We start from the raw sequence: 14,789 nt of genomic DNA, 5'->3' as shown, positions 1-14,789 counted from the left end.
ACAACAAATACATTTGAATGTAAGACAGGAAATGTTTATCAAGGAAAAAACTATCAGACATTGTGGTGCCTTTTTTTCCCCCAGTTGTGATAAAAGTAGCTCTAATTTTTAAATGGTCATCACAAATAGATAAACTGTAATTTACCATACATTTTAAAGTCAGGAAGTGAGTAATTCACTCCTTCTGATATTATTTCACCCACAATTCACAAAAATTTCATTTATGTACAATAAACTTATCATCACTAGTGGCAGCAATAGCAGTAGGTGGTAACAATACCAAGAGCTACTATTCATCAAAATCTTAGCATATTTTTAGACAAGGTACAAGCATATATTCTTCAGGGCAACTTCATGAGGAAGTATTAAATTCATAATTAATAATTTTGGGTATGGATCCAGGAAAAAGGAATAGATTAAAACATGGGAAAGCATCTCTCACTCAGGAGCTATGCAAATTTTGTTTTCTAAGCTAAAGGTGCTTGGTGCTGTTTGCGTTCATCTAGGACATCGGTATGATTTAGAGACTGCTTTTCAAAGATCTGAAATGTTTGAAATGAGGAAAATCAAGATTATGCAGGTAAAATGATCTAGTGGGGATAATTATACGGTTTTATACCATCTGGAAAATTTTATATTTGGAATAATCAGCCTGTTACCTATAGTTTTAGGTAAAAAGCAATGAAAAATAAGAATAATAGCAATGAAAAAATAATAGTAAGGTTAAAGATGACCTGTAGGTTTATAGAAAATAAGGTTAAAGAAGTCTGCAGTATTTATAAACCTAGTCTCTTTGGTTCCGTGGCTCAACATGACATAATTTTGATAGTTCTCATGGGAAAGCTTCAGTTTATTTACGTATTTGATTAAGGCCACTTGGACCTGATCTCTAATTGAGGAAAATCCAACGTTTCCTGAATTGGAGCTGCTGGAAGTGTAGGGGGAAAGTCACAGTGCATTTGAAGGAACAGATGATAAAGCTTCCAGAGTTATCTTTGTAACATCCCAAGCCTGCTCCATTAGAGTCATATTTTTTGTTATGGAGAAGTGTTAAATCTGAGTCAAATTTGTGTCCATTTTTGGTGTCTTGGTGACTCTAGCTTTTAGGATCTTAGGATGTTATTTTTAGAAGTGTTGTTTATTACATCACACCAGATATTTAAATGTTAATTATATACTCATTAACAAATTGTTTTTAGGCATTGAAAGTCATGGGCTTTTATTATGAAAATCATCGCTTCAGCTTTAAAAATATTAATATTTAATTTGACATTTTTAAGGATCAAAGAGCTTGGAACAAATTGTTTGAAGACCTGTGGTAATGAAGAACACTAGGGTTGTATCTTTAACATACAAATGTGGCGATTTTTTGACTCCTAATTAAAGAAGGAAAAGAAAATTGTAGTAGGTCAAGTCACTTTTAAATTGTATCATTAAATTAAAATTTGGATGAAATTAGGGATGTGATAATCTGGACCACGTGTCTGTTGGAGATCTCTAAGGAAGATTTCAAACGCTTATAACCATTCCAGTGTTGATGTCTTTGAGAAACAACTAATAGAAAAACAGAGACTCTGTAATTTCTGTGCCCACTAATTAAGCATTGGCTTCTCAGTCCAGCTGCATCCAATTGTTTCTAATTCTGCGATCCCATGTCATTTTATCTGCATCTCTTTTACTGCACGTTTCACTCCAGTCTATTATAATTACTTAAGGGGATCAACTCTCCTCCAAAACTGTAGGATTCCTAAGGCTGGAATCCATATTGAATCTCTGTATTTCCTATAACTTTTGGTAGAATGTGAGTCATAAGTAAGAACTTACCAAGTCTTTAAACTTAAATACCTGAAGTGACCAGGTCAGCACTGTAAATGTTTGAAATAGGAAGTGCTGGGAACTGTGATAGATGGAAAACACGAAACATTTGGTTTCACATTTTTAAAAACACTGATAGACTGAACAAAATCCAACTGAAGCCTGTTAGCTGGTGACCCTTAAAACGAATGAATGATAGAATGAATAATTTGTTTCCTTAGGTCCACATAGTGGTCATCTCTCCATTTTCAGGGTGAATGATGGCCAATGAATCTTGGATGAAAATTCTGGCAGCTACATCCAAGAGGATTACTAGAGGAGTGCGTACTTGGGTCTTGTTTCTAATACCAGTTAAAGAATGAGAAAACCAATATACCCCACAACATACTTATACTGATAATCTGTATATAATTTTGTAGCATTAAAGGAATAGATGAAGAAATATATAATTGTTGAATGAATAAAATGCATTCATTTTAGCCCCAACTTGAATTATCCTAGAATCAGGGAATTCAATGCTGATATCCTTGAACAACTATGACTTGTTAGAAAGTACTTTCTCAAATGGAAATCTGTCTTCCTATCAATACAACTTTTTCTCTCTTAGTAGAACTGGCACAAGAAGGATCCAAATGTTCTCTTTCACAGGACAGCCTTTCAAACACTGAAGACAATTGTGTCAGCTATCGTTGTTTTTAAATCTCCCTAAAGCATAGCGACTTAAAATGACATGAGTCTATAGATTAGCTGAGTGGTTCTGTGATCTGTGCCAAAGTTGGTTGATCTCAATGAAGCTTTCTCATGCATCTGTGGCCAGATGGTGGGTTTGCTGTGAGCTGGCTGGTCTAGGAGGACCTTGGTTATACAACTTGTGTTTCTTCCATGTGTACCTCTTATTCCCTCCAGGAAGTTAGACTGGACATGTTCTCACGGTAATAACAGGAATTCATGAAAAGAAGGATAAACTTACACTTTTTCAAGTCTCTCATTGAGTCAAGTTGCTACTTCTCATTGGAAAAATCAGAAAGTTACAAGACCAAGCCCAGAATTGGTGGGGGAGGGCATTAATAAAAGGAAACACATTAATTAATACAATTGATGCTCTCTGAAAGCTCTTATGCTCTTTCTGATTCTTCTTTCCTTTAGTCCAGCCATAGTTCATTCAGTCATTGAAGATACAGCAATAATTTGAATTTTTCTTTCATGCTGTTAAAGTTATCTGAGTGACCAGGGAGAATAGGAAAAAATATATGTTAATAGAATAGTGAAGTCTAGTTGACCGTTCGGTGGCTGATGGGTCAAATGTGCCTTACCTGACTCCAGGGTTATAGCATGCCTGAGATTCCTGGTTTAAAAAGTTAAAAAAAGTTTAAAGTTAAAAAAGTTTCCCCTAATTGCTCAAAACATGAGCTATTACACCCATAATGACCTATACTTTCCTAATTCCTCTTGGAGAATTGATTTTTACCAAGTGTCATGCTAACAGACTTGAGAAAATTAGTTATTTTAATAAAAGCTGAATATAGTTAATTACATAATTTTGGGCAATTTGATTCCAATTCCATTAAAACTAAGACATGGAAAGAAGGCCTTGTAAATAGTAAAATAAAATAATACTTTCTTATGCATTTGAATAATATTCGTCTCATCCATAATGTGTATTCTCTAGGGATTTATGATTATTACCTTTTAAAAATGATTTATTTTTATGGGATAGATTTATGATATTGTTTTCTATTACTGAACCCTCCCAAACACTACCATAACGAGTAAATGTTTTCATAAAAGCCACAAATTATAAAATTTCTCTTTTAAATCATTGATTCACAAAATGAATGTTTGCTACTGACATTAGAATTGCAGCTTACAGAACTAAACTGAACTAAACTAAACTAAACTACACCAAACTAAAACAAAACAAAATAAACTTCAGAAATTAACCTCAGGGATTCTGCTTCAGTAGGTCTGGGAGTAGAAAGCTTTGATTATTTCTTCATGCTCCCGGTTCTATGCTGATTGACAGCTAGATTGGGAGCCACTTTCCTTAATGATATAATTTACATACAATAGGAATGGAAAAGCAGAGTAGTTTGGAAAACCTTTTAATAAAATTAGCATCAACATTGGAAATGTAAGCCCAATAATTTTTTCAGGTGAAATGAATTTTGTTAATTTAATAAACAGGTAAAATATATTCTATGTGAAGCAGTATATCACCTCCCCTTACTCTCCCACCTCTGGCAACCACCAGTCTGTGCTCTGTATCTATGAGCTTGTTTTTTGTTTTGTTTTGTTTTAGATTCCACATATAGGTGAGATCATACAGTACTTTCTTTTTTCATTCAAAAATGTCTATGGGTACAGGGATCTGTGCATATGAAGAGGGGTAAGTTTCTCCTCTAAAAAATCTTAAACCCTTTTTTAGGATGTAGGTCTATAAAGTACAGAGACAAATTACCATGGACTCCAGAGCAATTGTTCTCAGCATTGGCTGTCTTACAATCACTGGGGAATTGAAAATCCCAATACCAGGGTTGTATCTCAGACCTATTATATCAAAATTGCTGGATGAGACTCAGGAATCAGTGTTTTTTTAAAACTCTCTAGGTATTTCTAATGTATAGCCAAGTTTGAGAACTACTGCCTTAACAAGAAGCACACATGAAAGACAATGACAGAAGAGGGAGGAACATTTGAGGATGAACACTGAAGGGTACATAGGCTTTTGACAGGCAAGTAGCCGAAAGAAAGGACATCAAAAAGATGGCATAGCATAAGCAAAGACATGGGAATACAAAAGTGCGTGAAGTGTTTGGGAGAGTTCTGCCAATAGGGAGAATTCCTGAATGGCCAGCATAGAGCTGAGCTTCTGTGTGTGGAAAAGATGTGTAGCTGAAAGCTCGGTTAGGGCTAGCAAGTCAAGGCCCATACTGCATTTATTTTGTAAATATGTGCTGTCACCCATCTGGTCTGTTGTTAAAACCGACAAACCTGATGAACCAAACTCCTGAGCTTGGTATTTCCAAAATGCTTTTTCATCATAGGGCACTATTCCCCCGAGATACTCTGAACAAAACATCAAATAAGTTTGGAAAATACTGCCTGTCATACTCATTCTCCTCTTAGAGATTTACAAGGAATATTAGAATTCGTGCAGTAAAATAAGATTGTTTACTCCAGTATTTCCCCAATCATATTCTATTTCTATATAATGCTTATTAATATCTCCAGAAATTAATGTTTCAAAGTACACATTTCTGTTCCCCTAAATTTTTTCAGAAAATGTCTCCTTTATTTTTCTGAAATTCATTTTGTTTTCAGGTAGTCTTGTTTTCATCCTTTAATTATTTCTTTTCTTATGTTACCTAGAATATAGTCTGACCCCAAGAAATTTCTCCATAGTTAACATTTTTTATCTACTCTTAGAGAAGCTTAGGCAAAAAAATGTTGCCTAGTTCAGAGAATAGTTAATGTTCTATTACATAACTGTGGTGGTGTGAGTTTAAAAAAAGGAAAAGAAATATTTTGAAAAGATTGAGAAGTGATGAACAAAGTCACATTATTGAAACAGCTGAGGGCAAATTAAGAAATAACAGATGGGAGCTATGTGTGGATTATCACACCCAGGTATCACTGTACACACAAGTTTGGCAGCATTTTACCCAACTCTTTTGCTTTTTTTAAAAAAGCATTGCCCTTAAATTCATGCTTAGTGAAATGTAGACTGTTCAATCTACAAATAACTCCATTTTGAATAATGATGGCTTATGCTTGTGTAGAATCCCATATCAAGGGTTTAAAAAATTATTTTTACATCTGTTATACTATCTGTTCACATGATATCCTTATGAAATAGAATGAAAACTATATAGATCCCTATTTCATAGGTGAAGAAAGAAATTGAGGCTCAAGGGGTCACAGCAAGTCAGAGGAAGAAACATTGAAGAGTACTGACATTAAGAACAAGCAGTTAAGTGTGGCTTCTATTACAGATTGCACCTTCCTAACAAATAATGTTAGGAGACCTTAATGCGTATGTCAGGGCAGCTATACAATCATTCCTTAAGGTATAACACATTCGCACTTGCCAACGAAGTCACCTGAATCATTTAAAAAATTTTTAGCTACTCAGAATTATTTAATACACATGATATACATGAAAATTTTCTTTTCTGGAGGTGAAGCAAGGGGAAAAAAACGAGCAAAAGTAAATTACTATGTGTCCTCTGAGCCATATGATTTACTGTGAGGACTCTACAAACATAGGTTTGACATGTCATATATTAGGCCCTTACTAGGAATTTTAAGATATAAAATACTGTCTCTAGAAGAAGTAAAGAAAGAGGAGGGAATAGAAAGGTAAAGTTCAAGCAGTTACTTTGAAAGTGTTTCTAAACAGAAGAGATTTGTTTCTACCATAATATAAACTGCATTTTCCAAGGTAGCGGAAAGACCCTTGCAGATACTGAAGGATGTGGCTTCTAGATTGTGTAAGACTAGAACTAAATTTCATTGTGACTTCATTATGAATTCATTAATAGAAACAATTAAAATATAATTTGACAGTTGCCACCTTATTAATCTTTTTTTTTCAGGCTTTACTTTCGGTAAATACGCTAATACACAAAATGCTTGAAATTTACTGTTTTGATGGTGTTTTATTTTAATGTATTTAAGGTCATTCTTGAGTGCCATAAAACTCCCATGTTTTGTTATTTAAAAGTTTTTTTTCTTTATTGTGATAGTTTTTCTAAAATATTATACTAAGAATCTATTTTTTAGAGGGAAAATAAATCCCACATTCTATTAGGGAAAAAATACAGTGCCCTTATAAGGCTATTTTCTCTGTCTTAAGAATCAAATATTTACAAAATTTAAAAAAAAGATATTTGGTTTTGTGGTACAGGGTGGTAAAGACAATTTGTTTAAAATACATTCCATTTCTAGAGTAGATTCATTATTTCTTGATATTTGTTTATTTAAACAATGAAAAACACTTTCTGACTACATTCTGACTACATTTTAAACAGCTGTTGTTACTAAATAACCATTGACCTAAACTTTATATAAAAATTCTTATTAATTCTGTATACCAGCTTTTAGACAAACTCATGTGGAAGTTGAATTGTTAAAGTTGAATAATTTTCATCGATGTATATCATCAGGATAATTTGTTCTGCTTAATCCTTCTTCTTACCCACCAACACATTGTTTTCCTCTCTCTTATTAGCGCAGTTGGGAATTTAGCCCCATTTAATGGAGGCTATGTCAATGCTGCGCTGGTGAAGGACTCTAGCTTACATCTAATTTTTTAACTTGTTTCTCTCATAAATGTCTAGATAAAAATATGATTGTTGCTCCTTCCCACTCTCTGCTCTTTTCTTTCCTCCTCCTCTGTTGCCAGACCCCAGAATGCCTAGCATTACTCAGAAAACTAATGGTTATGCCTATTAGTGTGTTATCCTGAGGTGTTCTACCTCCGAGTGTAAACATTAGAACATTTAAGGCCACCTTAAAGCTGTGAGTTTAACTCTGAGGAGACAATGGCCTTAGGACTTCCAGGTGGAGTATTAGTTCTGAATTTTCCCTTAAAGATTGAGATGCCAAGGGAAGGATCTGGAATTCCATGTTTAAGACTTGTCTTAGACTAGAATGTTTAGGTGACATCTCCATAACTTATTGAGTAACTTGAAGAGCTCATTCTAAAATAATTTTCCCTTAGGTTTTCTACTCCGTCAAGTTACTGTTCAATCTCTCTTTCTTCCATTCATTAGTTTTTAAAATGTAGACTGCCTGTTGCTTCCACATCCTCTCATTACTTTCTCCAGTCTCTTGCAAAACTATCTCCTTTCATAATCTCAATTATCTTCTCTGTTAGGTGATTCCTAAATTTACATTTGTAGATCTCAGCTCTATCCAGAGTGACAATATCTTCCCATTCCCATCTCAGACATGTTTCACCTGAATGACCTTCTGATACCTGATACTAATCTGTCACAAAGAGATTTATTATAACACATACTTACTCTTTAAGAGTAAGTTCAGGAGCATATGTGTGCTTGTCTCTTGCAACATTAGTGCCCCATGAGAGTTAATAGTTTTACACACATGTACACACACACACATTACTACACTATTTCCTAGAACTTTATTATGTTTATGTAAAATGTAAATATTTAAGAGGATGATATGATATTTAGTGTTTCCTAAATTGATAGTGGAAATCTTTGTGTTAAATATCTACAAAGATATTAAAGTCTCCAGTAAACTGTCGTTTGAGAAATATTGCTTAGACGAACAGCCTAAGCCCAGCTACTTTGTTGACAGCTATTAAGGAAAGCATAAAATGTTTCCCTCTTGCCATTTAGACTTGAAATCTCAGTTATTTTTGATGCCTCCCTACTTCTTATCTTCCATAACAAAACAAATATCAAGTCCTTTCAGTTATGTCCTTAGAAAATTACACATTTCTCTCTTCTTTTCTTTGTGACTTTTTACTTCAAAACATTTTCCCCCTCATCTAAAATGTTATATTTTCCAAACTGACCTTCTAATCTCCACCCCTTCCTTTCACAGTTCCTTGTTTCTAGAGTTATCAGATTAGTCTTTAGAGCTTTGTCATGGTTATGTCACTACCTTCTTCCATAATTTTCAGTGACCCTTCATTTTCAACTAAGTGACATATTGACTCTTCTGGCATTCCAGACACTTTATACCTACTCTTCGTTTACCTCATCTCCTTCCTCCTTTCACAAATCCCATGCTACATTCATTTTGGATGACTCATTGTCCCCTAGGACTGTCTTATACTTCCCTTCTTGAGCTTATGTCCACTCTGCTTCCTCTACTTCAGTGCCTCTCCTCCATCTCCTGTCTGAATTTACTCTCTGTCCTCTTCAAGTCCATGTTTCAAGTCCTAATTCAAATGCTACTGTCTTCATGAAGTGTTCTCTGATTTTTCCAGCAAAAATAAGCTTCTCTTCTTTTGTGCTTTAATGATAGTAACACATTTTTTTCTCGTAGCTCTGTATTTCTGAGCATATTTGTAAGAAATTGGTATAATAATTTATTATTTAGTTCATATCCTATCTTCCCTTAGTATAAACTTATTGATGACTGAGGCTTTGTCATGTTTATAGAATTATAAAATGATCAGGTTGAAAAAACCTTATGTCTAGTGCAACTCTCTTATTTCATAGATGAATAAACAAAAAACTTTAAGACATTAAATGTTTTGACCAAGTTCTCACAATTACAGAGTCAGGTCAGAATCAGGACTAGAACACAAGTCTTAACTCTCAATCCAGTGTTCTTTCTAATCTAATTTCTTTGCATCTCTTATGCTTCTAGCCCAAGGTAATAATCCCTATTGAGCATCTACTGTGAACCAGGGATTTTACCTACCTATTGTATCTAATAGTAAGAGTAACACTAGAATGTGGGCATTAATACCCCGATACTACAGATAAAGAAACTGAAGTTCAGTGAGGTTAAATAACTTTCTTAGGTAGAAAAGTTTGGAATCAAAGCCAGGTCCCACCTGACTCCAGAGCCTATGCTCTAGGGTCAAAGATTTAGTAAATAAAGAGGGCTATTTAGTTTAGGGTGGGAGTTTGAAGTAGCTTTCTTGGGAATCTGAATTGGACTGCCACCTAAGGACCAAGTCTCAAACTTTAAAATGACTGTATTTAGTTGTCATATAATGCAAATTAAAATCATAAGAAAATGCAATGATGTTCCTTCTGGAATGGCTAAATGTGAAAACCAAAAATTTACCCAGGGCTAGTGAGGCTTTAGAGAGGAGTTTCTCAGCCTCTATGCTAGATCAAATCTTTGTTGCAAGGGACTGTCTTGTGCATTATAGGATGCTGAGCAACATTCCTGGCCCCTACCCACATGATGGCAGTAATATCCCCCCAGTTGTGATGAGAAATAGGTTTCCAGGCATTAACAAATATTCCTTGTAGTATAAAATCATGCCCAACTGAGAATCCATTGATTTAGAGAAATCAAAACTCTCATACATGATTAGTGGGACTGAAAATAAGTACAGCTTTGGAAAACTGTTTGCAGCATCTACTGAAGCTCAACATATGTACACCCAGAAATTTCACTCCTAGGTGTTTACCCAAGACAAGCACATATATATCATATATTCATCAAAGACCTGTACAAGCGTGTTCTTAAAAGCACTATTTGTAATAAACTAAAATAAAATACCATCAGGTGCTCTTCAACAGTAGAGAGCATAAGTACATTGTGTGGAATACTATAAAGCAATGAGAAACAATGAACCAAAAATACATGCAATAATATGGGCTAATATCTCAAAGATCTATTGAATGAAAGAAGCCAGACACAAAAGAGTACATATTGTATGATTCCATTCAAGGTTTAGGAACAGGCAAAACTAATATAGGTATCAAAAGTCAAAAAAGTGGTTACCTTTGGAATCCCTTGAAGGGAGCATGAGAGAAGATTCTGGGCCTTGGCGACATTTGTTTTTTGTTTTTTGTTTTTTTAATGTGGCTTCTGGTTATATGGGTATATTTAATTTTCAAAAATTCATCAAGCTAACACTTATGATTTGTGTAATTTTCAGTATGAATGTTATAATTTACTAAGAAGTTAGAAAAAAAACTGGAGCATTTTCTGTTTGGGGAAAGACTTACACATTCCATATTAACTGACTGCAGATGAAGCTTCAGAGAAAGCCTGGTGGTGGTGCTAGAGCAGCTTTGAGGGGTATACACTTTGCAAATGACTTTGCATGGTGTGGGTGGGCATAAAAGGAATGAACAATGCTTCTCTTCTGTGCCCTGTTAATGGAAACCTGTCAAAGAAATTATTAATAAATGTAGAGGACAATTAAAAGTTGATGGGCATACATTTAATTTTTAAATTTTCTATGTTTATCCACATATCTTGCAAGTTTTATTATTCTACGTTATTAATGAAAGTGATTATACTAGTCTCATGAAGCAGAGTTTGAGAAATGGAAATGCTTTACACATAATGACACAGACCATGTGATCCCAGTTATATTATTCTATTATATACCCATGTATTACTTGTATTGCAATTTTTCTATGTTCATTAGAGAGATATTCCCACATTCATATTTAGATTGCCAATCATTGCTTTATAGTTGGGAACAAGTCATATCAAGATACAGGCCTTATATAAGATAAATTATACTCTAATAAATGTTTATTCACGGTTTCAAACTGTGGGTGCATTTTAAAATGGTAAATTAGTTGAATTGTTTATTATACAATTTTGAATTTTTTCACAAATTCATTCTTAGAAAGTATAAATTTAGAAACCATTCATTAGGAGATGTCATGTGGAAACAAGAGACATGGCCAGTGTTAGGAGGAGAGAGGAGAATTAGAGAGGAATGGAGGAAGTCACCAGAGAGCCGCAGAGCAGCAACCGACCAGTAACGAAGATGGAGCAAAAAGTCTTGCTTTGGAACAGATCTGTGTCTCTGCCCAGCCTCTAGCTGGTGAGACAAATCACTTCACCATTCTGAGCTTCAGTTTTCTCTCTGAAAGGTGAGTGAATTGGCCTCAAGTGGATTTTGCAGCTCCTGAATTTTGTGAACACCTTTGTGAGAATGAGCAAAGGCCATAGAGTTGATCTCTGTTGATAACATTTAAGTGAGACCTTTAGAAGAATGGAAGAAAGCAGGAAACTACGTAGTACTAAAGAAGGGGCAATGAGTATAGATCATTTATATAAATAGTTTATAAGAAAGTAGATTTTTAGCAGGAAAGATATCACAATTAATTTTAAATGTATTTTAGGAAAATAAAATACACGCTATATTTAGTCCACCAGTTATCACAAGTAATTGCTGCCCAGGATATTTGAAATATTTAGGAGTCTGCAGCAGATGGCAGGTCCAGCGCCAAGGCGAAGGGATAATCATGATAGTTACGTTGAATGAGCACCTAAGACGTAAAAGTGCCTTTTGTTTGGTATGTATGTAAGTTGTGTCATGCTAGTGAGTATTTTTTAAAGTTGAAAAATTAAAAGTGAAGCTCAGAAGGGTAGCTAATTTGCTTAAAATCACACAGCTAGGAAGCTAGGAAGTAGCAGAGCCAGAATTCAAACTCACATCTGCCAGACTACACGATCCATGCAAAGTCTAAATACTGTACTGTCTCAAATAACTGGGAGTAATAGTGTGGAGGAATAAAATATGGAGGGAAGATTGGGTAGCCATTGTTTTTTTTACTGACAAGAACTTTAAAAATTATTATTTTTACATAAATTAATTGACTAAATCCCATTGGCTCAAACCAGTAGCAGTGCCTTGTGGGGCAGGGAGGCAGTTGTCCTTAGGTGCAGGCACTGTGACTGACATTTTCCATAGAGAATTTAAAAACAATAATAACCTGCTATAGGTCAGTCTGCTTTTTATTATTACCGTGTGCCAGCAATGCTAAACAAACAGCCCTAACTCCTCCTAACTCCTAAATAATTGGTATAACTCCAAATAATCGCCATGGTACTGAGTTTTAATTATCTACATATCTATATACATTATTATATATACATGTATGTATCATGTGTATATATAGTATGTGTCTATGTGTATACATATATTGGTTTGGCCAAAAAGTTTGTTCAGGTTTTTCCATAAACTTTATGAAAAACCTGAATGAACTTTTTGGCCAACCCAATATTTTATATATACATACATATATTACTTATTCTTTAATAAACATTGTGTTCTACATGGGAGATACTTTGGGGGAAATTCCAGTTATTCAGTAGTCTCCCAGCACATGCAGACTCAGCTACATACATTTGTTTCAAGAGCAAGCAGTCAGCCAAGTTTTGTTTTTTGGTCACTGGACTGTCATTTATTTCAAATGTACTGTTTAAAATATGTTGAAGGAAGCAAAAACTGTACTTAAATCGGACACAAACAATTCTGAGCAATTATAAACTTTGGAAAAGTTTACCAAGTATAGTACAAATTTATGCAGACTTTTCTGGTGAAGTTATTTTAGTGGCAATTTTTTGATCAAAGAGGCATTTGAAAGCTATTAGACTCAATCCTGAAGAAGCAAAAATATGAACAGCATTTTATTGTGAAGTGGGATTTCATAAATCTCTGCCAAACTATAACTTTAATACTTTTCCTATATATTTTTACATCTGTTGCTTCATGTGAAGGAAACATTTTTAGAGTAAAATTAATATAAAGTGCTTTTTGAATTACTCTGAGCAAAGATAGATTGACAAATCTGGCTATACTGTCTACTGAAGATGAATATGTGAAGGAGATCAATTCTGACAACTTTGTTGAAAAAATGCCGAAGTCTCAAAACAAGAACTGTAATATTATTGATTTCTTTAATAGAACACCATGTAGATATATTTTTGTTGTTTTTTATAATTAAAAATCAATCTGTTGCTTTTTCATTTTTCTGTAATATCTATAATATATTTTTTAAATTATTTATACTTTTATATGGGCATACCAGCACAATTCAACTAGAGAAAATGTTTACCCTCTACATTTCCTTTCTGGCCATTATAATTATTGGTCTCACTCCATGATTATTTCTGAGAATAATTTTTTCATATATATAAGGGGAGTATTAAAAAATGATCCACTCTGGGTATCCAGTATGCTAGGTATGCCACTAGCTAAAACTAAGAGTTATTTTTTTAAATCTTGAATGATTGTGGGAAAAAGCTTTTTATTGCTTTGTCTTCATCAGAGATCTGAGTATAGCAGTTGATAATACATACTTATTGAATGAAAAGACAAATGATGAGTGAATAATAAACGAATGCTTAAAATAAGCCATGTTTGGTCTGCTAGCATTACTGGAAATCTACATTTTTACTCTGAGCCCAAGATCCTAAAAATAATTTGACTGCTAATCAAAAGTACTCCTTTAGGTTTATGGTTAAAGATGAAAAGTCCTAAATAAATGCAGTAAACTTCAGAATTTTTAAAGCCTGATTCCCTAAAAATACTCTGTAAAAGATTTTGGAATTTCAGTCCTGGATTGACCTTTTGTTTTTTCATCTGTGAAGTGAGAATAATAATAATAGTAATGCCATATAGGTTTGAAATGAGAGTAAAATGAGATAATAGAGAGAGAGGACTTAACAGTGCTCAAAATAGTCTAAGCATTTGATAAATTATAGCTATCATGATCTATATGTCATGAGCTATCATGACATAGAAACTTAATATTTTTTGGTAAATTTACTCTGACCTAAAATGAGTCCATAAGCCTTTCCATTTCAGGAGAAAATATTTGTGAGTCAATGTTTTTTTCTTTAACAAATTTTAGGACACTAGGATTTGGTGACTATAGTTTTTGTCAGAATTAAGTGAAAGCCAGAAAATGATGAAAATGAGAAAGGAACAAAAAACGTAAAGTGAGAGAAAGAAATTAAGTCTTCTCTGAGAGACATATTTACAGCTTCCTGCAAGCTAAGTTTATGTCAGACCATTTAACAAAATCCTATCTAGAATTTAGGCTCATGAGATGCAAGGTTCCACTGACCCTGGTGGCATCCTGCAGTTTAGGGCAGCAGTAGGCTCCCTTTCAATATAGACTCTGTCTTCTTGTTCTCCTTGTATAAATGATACTGGAGAAGTGGAAGAGTAACAATTCATTTATATCTTTAATTTCTTGTGTACTCCTCATTTTATCCTGAGATAGGGTTGTACCACTGAATTTTATATATTTATATAGTTTCAAAATTCTGTTCTCAGTCATGCTATCCGCCAACATGTGCCTTGACTGCCACTAAGTGTATACCATTTTGTGTGATTCATTCTGTTGTCATTTGGATGTTATTGACCCATAGTAGACGCTCCTTATTGCCTGCTTGTTTTGGTAAAAGCAATAGTCCTCTCTCACATTTTTCCTTTGGGCCACTACAGAAATAATATAGCTAAGTATCTAGTGTATTTCTATAGTTCATTTACATTC

At 34.1% G+C, this 14,789-nt stretch overlaps 1 protein-coding gene across 6 annotated transcripts in view; it reads left to right on the top strand.

Moving 5' to 3' along the window:
• PDE1A (phosphodiesterase 1A) overlaps positions 1 to 14,789 on the top strand; it is a 361,532-nt gene that overhangs the window by 101,329 nt on the left and 245,414 nt on the right. Inside the window, exon 1 of one of the 6 annotated variants that reach the window (XM_061185610.1) lies at positions 4,135 to 4,201. The exons of the other annotated variants lie outside the window; for them this stretch is intronic. Within the exon in view, the coding sequence (XP_061041593.1) occupies positions 4,164 to 4,201 (38 nt within the window). The 5' untranslated portion in view covers positions 4,135 to 4,163. Of the gene's footprint in view, positions 1 to 4,134; positions 4,202 to 14,789 lie in introns of those variants that run through there. 6 annotated transcript variants of the gene reach the window in all.

This window comes from Eubalaena glacialis, chromosome 1, assembly GCF_028564815.1.
Source record: "Eubalaena glacialis isolate mEubGla1 chromosome 1, mEubGla1.1.hap2.+ XY, whole genome shotgun sequence".
In the NCBI taxonomy this organism is placed as follows: domain Eukaryota; kingdom Metazoa; phylum Chordata; class Mammalia; order Artiodactyla; family Balaenidae; genus Eubalaena; species Eubalaena glacialis.
The sequence above is the reverse complement of the archived record's forward strand: the minus strand, read 5'-3'. Positions and strand labels throughout refer to the sequence as shown.